The sequence below is a fragment of the Carica papaya genome, chromosome 9 (genome assembly GCF_054855325.1).
Source record: "Carica papaya isolate Zhongbai chromosome 9, ASM5485532v1, whole genome shotgun sequence".
In the NCBI taxonomy this organism is placed as follows: Eukaryota; Viridiplantae; Streptophyta; class Magnoliopsida; order Brassicales; family Caricaceae; genus Carica; species Carica papaya.
The window spans coordinates 20765758-20776285 of NC_142317.1; the positions used below are offsets into that span (position 1 = coordinate 20765758).

General features: G+C 31.3%; 1 protein-coding gene across 1 annotated transcript; it reads right to left on the reverse strand.

Annotated features, from left to right (window-relative positions):
• Positions 1-3083: 3083 nt before the first annotated feature.
• LOC110808011 (kinetochore protein SPC25 homolog) lies at positions 3084-7717 on the reverse strand. Its single transcript, XM_022033339.2, has 7 exons — positions 7455-7717; positions 7171-7236; positions 5438-5584; positions 4427-4540; positions 4254-4343; positions 4044-4166; positions 3084-3402 (listed from the first exon to the last, which is right to left on the reverse strand). Exons 1-7 carry the CDS (start codon positions 7609-7611, stop codon positions 3164-3166), a joined length of 936 nt encoding a protein of 311 aa, XP_021889031.1. The 5' UTR covers positions 7612-7717; the 3' UTR covers positions 3084-3163.
• Positions 7718-10528: the final 2811 nt, after the last annotated feature.

The window sequence follows — 10528 nt, forward strand, 5'->3', positions numbered from 1 at the left end:
AAAGATGGTAGTTGGCATATGTGTATTGATTACTGCACCTTGAACAAAATCACAGTGAAGAACCAATACCCTCTTCCTAGAATAGATGATCTTCTATATTAATTAAAGCATGTCTATTATTTTATAAAGTTGGATTGAAAATTTGGTTACCATCAAGTGTGAATCCAAGAAGAAGATACTTAGAAGATAACTTTTAAGACAAGACAAGGTTTGTTTGAGTGGCTAGTCATGTCATTTGAACTTTGTAATGCTTTTGCTACATTTATGCAATTGATGAATGATGTCTAGCGATCTTTCATTGATCAATTTGTCAGTGTGTTTATCTTGATGACATTCTCATCTACAACCGTACTTAAGAGGAACACTTAGATCATTTGAGAAAGGTATTTGAATTGCTAAAAAAATATGAATTCCGTCTTAATAAAAAGAAGTGTAAATTTCGACAGAGATCATTTTTATACCTTGGATTTGTTGTGGGTAATGGTGAATTGTAAATCGACCCAAGAAAAGTAAAGACTATTAAAGAGTGACCCTGACCAACAAATGTCACTGAAGTTCAAAGTTTTATGGGAGCTTGTCAGTATGTTAGAAAATTTATTCAGAATTTCTCTATGATAGTCGCTTCCTTACATGAATTAACAAGGCAAATCGATGGTTTGACTAAACTCAGAAATGTGAGGCAACGCTTCAGCTTCTAAAAAAGAAGATATGCGAGACGTCTGTTTTACTTCTACCAAATCTACAAAACCTTTTTGAACTTAAGGCTGATGCATCTGGATATGCGATGGTTTTGTTCTAATGCAAGGAGGAAGAATTATTGCTAACTACTCCGAATTATTTCACGGGTCTCAAAAGAACTACCCAACTTATGATAAAGAGTTGTTGCCCCACACCAAGCCGTAAAACATTGACGTGTGTGTCTTTTGGATAAAGAAACGGTAGTTTATACTGATCATCTTACATAATCTTCTCCTATTCGAAGAAATGATTCATTGAAATTATGATACCTTGCTAAAAAATCGATCCTTGTTTACCAGCCACATATTATCTAATCAAATCCAATTCTCTCTCGATATGTTCCTAAAAAAATCCAATTCGTGCGGATTCTTCCCCCAACTAACGAAGAGATCTTGGCGGAATTACCACATATGAAATTGAGCACAATTTTGCCTTCAATACCTTCAAACATAGTCTAAATTACAACACGTTTATCACATGAAATGGATGACCTATTTTCAATAATTTAACTTGGTCATCAAATATAAAAAATGAGCTAAAAATAAACTGGCCGATATGCTATCTCAGTCGACAATAACAACACTTTACTTGTTTGTTGTAATGGAGATTCAGCCAAGTATACATGAAGAATATGTCAACATGTATGAATATGATCCAAATTTTAGTGATATAATGATTATAGTAAAAATGGAGAAATCATCGGAGTTTACATTGTGAGATGGATTACTCTACAAAGGATCATAATTTTGTGTTCTAAAAAAAACAAATCGTATACAATGGATGCGAGAAGCACATACTACAAAAGTAGCAGAACACTTTGAAGTAAATAAAACTGTACAAAATCTTCAACACTATGTCTACTAGCCTCAAATACAATAAGATGTAGCACATTTTGTTAAAGTGTGTGTGCTATATAGCACTTCAAAGCCATCAAATAAAAAGATTGGGTTTTATACACCATTACCAATTCTGAATAGATTATAGAAAAGTATCTCTATGGATTTCATGGGAGATCTACCAACTACTAAACGAGGATATAACTATATATATGTAATAGTAGATAGATTTTCCAAGATGATAGTACTTATACCATGCAAGAAAACCATCATGAGAGAAGAAACAACAAAACTTTTCTTCAAGAATATTTGGACACATTTGGGTTACCAAACTCTATTGTTTCATATCGTGATAGTCGTTTTCTTGAAAAGATTCTAGAGATCAATGTGGTCTATGATGGATACAAAGTTGAATAGAAGTACAGATTTTCATCCTCAAACTGATGGTCAAACTAAAATTATCAATCGGACTATTATACATCTTCTACGGGGGTATAAAACTCGACACCCTAACAGTTGGGATGAGAGTTTAACATATCTGCATTTTGCATTTAACAGAGCTATTCATAACTCCACTAATAAGTCACTATTTGAAGTTTGTCTTGGCTACTTACCACAAATCCATTTGATATTAAGTTTACACTTGAGCCATCATTAAAGGAAATGCAAGACAAGAATAGCCCCGAAAAGGTTCAAAAGTTCTTAGAATGCATTTGACGGGTCCATGATAAAGTATAAAAATAATTGCAGAAAGCTCAACAAAAATAAAAAAGTAGACATGATCGATATAGACTAAAAGGCAAATTCCAAGTGGGAAATCTAATATGATTACACTTAGGAAATGAGAGGTCAGAAGGAGAAGGTTAGAAGGAGAAGGCAAGAAATTGAAGCTTATTCGTTATGATCTTTTTAAAATTCTTAAAAAAGATTGGTAATAACGCATGCTAACTAAAATTACCTAGCTACATAGAAATATACTCTGTAGTCAATGTCGAAAATTTAAAAACTTTCAAACCATTAATGTTAGATAATGAACTTGAAGAAGTTATGCTTTCAATAAAAGATTTGCATACTAACAACCAGACCCCATTATTAGAAAATATTATCCTTGAAAAGAAAGTTACAAAAACCCATAAAGAAACAAGAAAAACATTTTGTATTAAAAAAAATGACAAAAACCTAAAACATCAAAATGGTTCGCTAAAAAAATAAGAAAATCTACATTTCTCAATCTCAAATTTTAAAATCCAACAGGATTTGGATCCCTTTAAAAAAAAAGAGAGTAATGTTCAATGATGATATTTTATTATTATTATTATTACTTTAATTTTTATTCTTTTTCATTTTTAACTAAAATTTAAAAATAAATATATAATTTTAATTAATTTATTAAAAAATAAAAAAATATTAATTTATATGTTATTTTTAGAATTTACTTATTTTAATTATGTATTATTCTTATAAACTATTTAAAATTATATAAGAGAATTTCATTGTTAAGAATTAAAGTAGAAAAGAATGAAAGTTATATTTTCTTTTTCAAAGATAAACCTTCTCTCTATTTTCAATTAATATTTATTTGAAAGTTGTTAAGTTTTATCACTCCAGTATGTATCAATAGATGATATAGATCCAGGAGATAAAATTGCCGATGTTGCTCCTCTTCCACGGTTGACTATTTTAAGTTGCTTATTTGGTTCACATGGAATCTGACACTCACTTCTTTCAGCTGGAGATGTACTTTTGTCAGAAGAAACTGACAACACTGGAGCAGAAAGAGAGATTGTTGAAACGTCTTGCTGAGTAGTTCTTGTTTGGGGTTGTATACCTGATGAGTATAAAATATGAGTTAAACAAAACATAAATCTTATCACAAGTAAATTAACATAAGTAAATTCATGGCTGCACAAAGTTACAAGACACTGTTACATGCCAGTCATGTCTCGAACTACCAGTCTATCTGGCAGGTACTATCAGAAATTACTTGAGTAGGTAAAGGAACAAATTTCAAACTCCTTTGAGATGAACCAGATATCCATAATACCAACTGTCAACTACAAGGGACACAGGGAAATGAATGCTTTTCTTATGGAAAATGAATGCAGTATTATCATTTTCTTTTGGGGCTTTATATTAGTAATTGCTTTGAGATTGTTGCAATAAAAGTACCCAGTTCCTGGAAGTCTGGTTCGTTTGTCTTTTTTCTTAAGAGAAATACAAATTATTGACATTTCATGGTTCCCGGAAAAGAGTCAAAACCCTAGAAATTTAATACTCACTTCCAGAAGAATTGGTTTGCATTCAACCAGAGAAGATTGTTCTCTTTCCTTCAATTTATCTTTCATTAGCTTTGAGCTGATAATTTTGGTTTTCTGTATAATGATATTGTCACAGCCTCCGAGGCTTGGATGGCATCTTTAAAGCATGCTGAATAAAGAGTAAACAAATGCAAGTGATGAGATTTTTTACCATGTTCTGCAACTTCCTGAAACTTCTCTCTCATGATCCTTACAAATCTGAATAAGCCATTGGTACCATTTAATTCTTGAATCAGTTCTTTGATATCATTTACGTGGGGAGCACAATCCAATACTGAAAAGTTGAAGATATAACTATTACTAGAACATAGTAGTGTATTAAAATGGAGAAAATTAATACTAACAAAAATATAATACTTACAGGTATAGGTATCATTTGCATGGCGAACTGTGAAAAAATACTCTTCTTTTGGATTTTGTGGATTAATATCAGTGAAATTGAATCTGACTCCTACATAAACAGAGAGCAATCCTGAAATGACTCTCGGAAGAAAATGATAATGAAATATCAAATATCAAAAATAGTTTAATTACCATGTCCTCCCTCAATCTGAAGACCAAGAACCCGATAGTACCACAAAATACAATCCTGAGCGTCTGCTTTATTTTCAATGTCTTGGCTTGCCTTTTCTTCTAATGCCGCCAAAGCTATGAAATGTCACCCAAAGAAAAACCAGCATTATTAGTTGTATGCATGGTGGAGTGTGGAACAGCATAAAAAAATATTTATCAGAACAATGAAAAAGAATCAAAATTAAGCTGAGTCTATCACAAATCTATATCTTCAAATTCAGCAACTTGGTGACAATAATTTGTCTCATAAGAAAGATTAAAGAATATACAGGCATTATGTGCTCAAGAAAATGCCAGCTAGATTGAAGCAGACTTGACAAACAAAGGCAATGTGTTAGCCAGGATGATGAAAGTAAAATACATAACAAAACGTATTGGTGGTTCTTTTTTCTGAGATGCAGCATTTATTAATAAATTCGAAATTTTAAGCATCATGACTGAAGGGGCACATCTTTGAGCCCATCCACAATTGGCATCCATCACCTCTAATTAAATAGACTAAGTTTTGCTGCCATATCCACTAACAAGTATTTTCTTAATTTAAAAAAATTAAAAATAAATTGTTCTTTTTAAGTAAGCTTCAGGGTAAAATAATGAAGCAGACTTGGCAAACAAAGGCAATGTGTTAGCCAGGATGATGAAAGTAAAATACATAACAAAACATATTAGTGGTTCTTTTTTCTGAGATGCAGCATTTATTAATAAATTCGAAATTTTAAGCATCATGACTGAAGGGGCACATCCTTGAGCCCATCCACAATTGGCATCCATCACCTCTAATTAAATAGACTAAGTTTTGCTGCCACATCCACTAACAAGTATTTTCTTAATTTAAAAAAATTAAAAATAAATTATTCTTTTTAAGTAAGCTTCAGGGTAAAATAATCTATTCAGATCTTACAAGAATTTACAGTGAAGAAAAAGGTAAACTGCATAAGCCAATGAAGATTTATTGACACAACAAAAGCTTACCTAGAGATTCTTGAGATATAATTTCAGCATGGTGATCCCTCCTTGCCCTCTGCAACTGCAAAGTTCTTTTAAGTTCTTCTATTCTAGCTGTTATTGCAGAAAGGGAGTCCCTTGCTGCCATCTGCTTGGCCTCTTTACGGGTCTTCACTATACATAAACAGAAAAGAAAAGAATACTAGAATAATTAAAAGCATGATCCGTCTCTGCTTTTGAAGCAAAGTTGTGAAACTTATAACAGAGTGGACTGACAAAAGGCAAAGATATGCTATGCCAAATAGACTCACTCATTTCTGACAAGCAATGTAAGTTATATAACTAACAGATTTTCTGAATTATAATAGTTTTGCACAAGTAACAACACAAAGGCTTACAGTAAATGTTATACTGTTTCTTCAACCAGATAACTGATTGGGAGGAGTAGCTCCACAAAATACAACTAACTTTATATATAGAATCGCGAGAAGGAAAATCATGAGGAGTCAGTTAGTCCTTAGCCCTCACTTTCTTCAATTAAGTGCATGTAATGCCACATTGGTCAGCTGATATATAGACTCTTTTTGTCTCATATAAAAAAAAAGGTAAAGGAATGAAAAACAATTGATCAACTGCTATTATCAGCTTTAGAGAAAATAAATAGTCTGCCTTCCACTACCTAACATAGAATAGACTGAAGGTACTATGCAAAATTTTACTATTCCCCATTTCCTATACACTTCACAAGTGACCCAAACATTTGGAAAATAATTAATTTGTTCAAGATGAGGCATGACTGCTTTCACCAAAAAGCAAATCCAAAAAAACTAGGAAAATGACAGATACATCATGTTATGTGATATTTCTGGAAGCATGACTTCCTGAATAAAGTCTTTCTCAATCGTGACCCCCAGACAGTGAATGAAATTTAGTTATCACAAGAAGCCAGAAATACCAACAGATATATGATGTGACGCTACTGTTAGTGAGTAATCCAGAACCATTCACATTCACACTTCCAAGATAGATGCTTTCTCATGCATCATTGCAAAATCATGTTTTCTTAGCATTTGGCTTTCCAGAATGTTTTGGGCAACTTCTTCAAGCATACTATCCCACATTATATTGCAGAATAATCACAGAACAATTTTTAAATCCACTTGAACATACTACATCTTGAAATAATGAGATATGGTGCTCAAAGGGAAACTATGAAGCACAAAGAAAATCCAAATACAAGTCAAATTTAAGCCCAGGACTACCAAGTTTATATTGCAGAAAAATAATCACAGAACAATTGTTAAATCCACTTCAACATACTACATCTTGAAATAATGAGATATGATGCTCAAAAGGAAACTTCGAAGCACTAAGAAAATCCAAAAACAAGCCAAATTTAAGCCCATGACTACCAAGTTTACATGTTCGAAGTCATCAATTGCATCTCTTGTTGGTATGTACCTAAGATGCCAAGAGAAAGCATTTAGATATCATAGAGTTCTTAAAGAGCACAGACCCAAGAAATTCGTATACCTACAGCTGTCATAATGCTCTTTTACACTATTCTATCAGGCTTTAAGCATGCTGTAATTTTACAGCAGAACTAAGGAGTTCAAATAAGACAATGATGTCAATGCAGCTGAACTAACTTGTTCAAGCTTGGACAAAAAATTTAACAAACACCTTCATAATTTTTACCAGAGAAACACACAGTCACATCACAAGAAATTCAACTTAAATAACGAGTTGCAGAAACCTACCAGCTAAAATCTTCACAAATTCATCCTCCGCTTCTCTCAATTCAGCTTTCATCTTAGCTAGTTTCGCTGCCAAAACAAATAAAAAACCAACCTCTTGATCTTAACCATACTAATCAAAACTACTAAGATTTCGACAGTAAACAAACCTAGTTACAACCTTGTTTTCACCATGTCATTCCCGAAACCCTAATTTCTCACAGACTGATGGACAAAGAATGAAAACAAAAAACAAAAAATAATTAAATCTGATTTTTGGCTCCATTACAAGAGACATCAGATTGAACCTTGATTTTGAACAGTCGCTTGTGCTCGGGTCTTGATCGACTCGAGAGACCTTCGGAACGACGCCGTAAAAGAATCCATTTTCTGTTGGTGTGTTGTGATCTCTTTGTCACAAATCAATCTCAGGGACTCCATGTTCGGCCTTAGACTCTCCTCCATGTTGCTTGCTCACAATTGTAGAGAGAGATGGAGCGTGACTGCTTTGCTTTAGTTTTGATTTGAATGAGTGATTGCTTTTCGCCCGCCAATTCTCTTTTCCATGGTCAATGACAGTGAAAGCAAAATTATCCGCCGACGTGGTAGTACAGAAATCTGGTGCTACCTACTTGCTGTCACTAATTGAGAAGATTTTGGGGGCTACGTGGCAGTTTCTTCTTAAAGATTTGTTTTCTTAAACTCAGATTTTGGTAGGATAAATTTACGGGCAAAAGTTTTAAATCATATTTTTTAATAAAAAATAAAGAATATAACATTTCAAAAAAAATAAATTATTTTTAAACAAATTTGTTCCAACTGAAATTATTAAAAAATTAAAAAATATTTGTTTATGAAAATCTTGGGAGAATTTATTTTGAAGCAACTTAGTTGAATGGCCCAAAAAAGTCTTGACAAGTGAATGCTGGCCAAAATCTTTATATATTTTAAATTATTGTAAATATGTATTTTTAAGTTTTATAATCATGAAAATATTACAAATTAGGAACCAAAAATTCTGGTGTCATTCAAGTCTAATTTGCCCTATTTGATACATATAAAAAATCATAAGTTAGATATCATTCAAAATGTAATTTGTCTTATTATGTACTTAGAAATGATGTTGAAATTAATTTAATTTTAGTCAAAAGAAATTATGAGTGCTTCAAAAATTTACCAAAAAAAAAAAAAAATTGTTAACTGATGGAAAATTCATAAATTAACTAGTTAGTATATAACATTTTTAGTAAAGTTTTTTTTTTAAAAAAAAAACTATATATGTTTTAGAACTAATTAGCTTTCTTTAATGTTGATTAAGTAAAAAATAATATTGTCCTCAAATTTAAATATTTGAAAGTTTTATTTCTTATTGAATTAAATAAGAGCAATTAATATATAACACTTGGTAGATTCCATAACTCAAATTTGAATTGTTTAAGAAAAAATGAAGAATTTAAATTGTTTCTAATTACAAATTTAATAATTTTGGAAGAAACATTTTAACAATTTAATTTTATTCCTTAATTTAGAGTTGTTATAATTAAGTAAAAGTTAGACACTTAATTAACCTTAAGATGCAAGAATATGATGCAACTTAAAGGTATCAATAATAATTGATATTTTTAATAATTGGCCGTTAATGGTGGGATTTGAGAGTATAAATAAAAACAAATAGGATTTTTTTTTTCTAAGTTATCTTAGAAAACAAGTAAGTCCAAAAATAAATGGAACAGGACATGATTAAAACATGTGTTTCTTGTTATGGGCAATGTGCATTATGTATTATATTACAAACCCATGGATACTTTTGTTCTATTCAATGCCAAATTAACAACATGACTAATCCCAATGTTTCCAATTCAAGATTCAATGCAAATTATACCTTATCCAATAGTGGTGCACATGTTTTGTATCTTCTTATAGGAGTTCTATAAACGAGCAAATTTTTTTAACATTAATGAAAAAAATTCTTTTTACAATTATGTTTTATAATAAATTGTAGAAATCATGATCATATCTTTTATAAAAAAATATTCTCTTATTCTTTAGTGTAGTAGAACAACTACTAAAATACCAAAACATCTCATGAACTATACAAATATATTGATTTTTTTTTTCAAAATATTTTTTATCAAAGTTCTCTCTAAATTTTAAAAAATGTGACAAAATTCATCACCTTTTGTTAATTAACTTTTTCTAATAGCATCTAATCTCACTGACGAAGCACATGACATAAACAAATCACGTCACAATATATTTAAATTTAGTGATGTGGCGTTCATGACAACACCCACGTAGATGTCATTGTGAGAATAAAAATATTTTTTAAATCAATAGATCTGTAAATGTAAATACGCAATCTCGTACTGAATTAACGAGAAAAGATAAACGGAAGTGTACCTGAATCCATCGCGAAAGATTTGATTGCATCTTGCGGTAGGTACTTCCAAATCAACACGATACCTTAAAAGGGTAATTTTTTCTAGTGATAGCATTTCAAAAAAATAAAATGACAATCTTATAATTCGAAAACCATAATCACCTTTTATATCGATAAACTTTTACAATTTTTATTTCGTCCATCATAAAATAAGAATATTACAAAAAATAGTGTCTGAGTATTACAAGTTCATACATAACTCTATGCATTAAGATCCAATATTGTTTAATCATATTTGATCACTTTTAAATGGATCTATTAAATTAATAGTCTGATATGCATACTAAGGTCCACATTAAGCCTACATATCGGAAAAAAAACCAACAGCTATACCATCAAACGTTTTTACCCTTTTTCACTCCACACTTCAGGCACCATTTTTCGTTTTCTTCTTCTTTCCAAATACCATCTCATATGTATGTTCTAAAGTAAAGAATTCATGTAACACCCCAACCCTTTTCTTTTCTTTTATTATTATTATTATTTTATTTTAATTTTTTGAAATTATTATATGAAAATAATGAATTATTATGTAATAATATATATAGTTTTAATTTAATTTAATTTATTTAAATAGAAATAATAATAGTAATAATAATAAAAAGGAGTAAAATTATTTAAGGATTTAATTAAAAATAATTTTGACAAAAATGGGTGAAAATTTAGGTTATGGAGGTATTTTTGAAAAGAAAATTAAAAACTGGGGGTTAAAGCGCAATTTAAAAAAATTGTGCCACGTCAGCAGCCCGGTCAGCAACTCCGGCCAACCAGGACACGCCGCGTCTTAGAGACGCTGACGCGGGAGGCCACGCGGAAGGGAGCCACGTGGGCGATCCGCGTGCGCGTGATCGAACGACTAAAATCCGTTCCTGCGCGCACAGACGGCCCATATAAAAAACGCGCACGGACGACCCAGATTGCACGTGCACGGACGACCTAGAT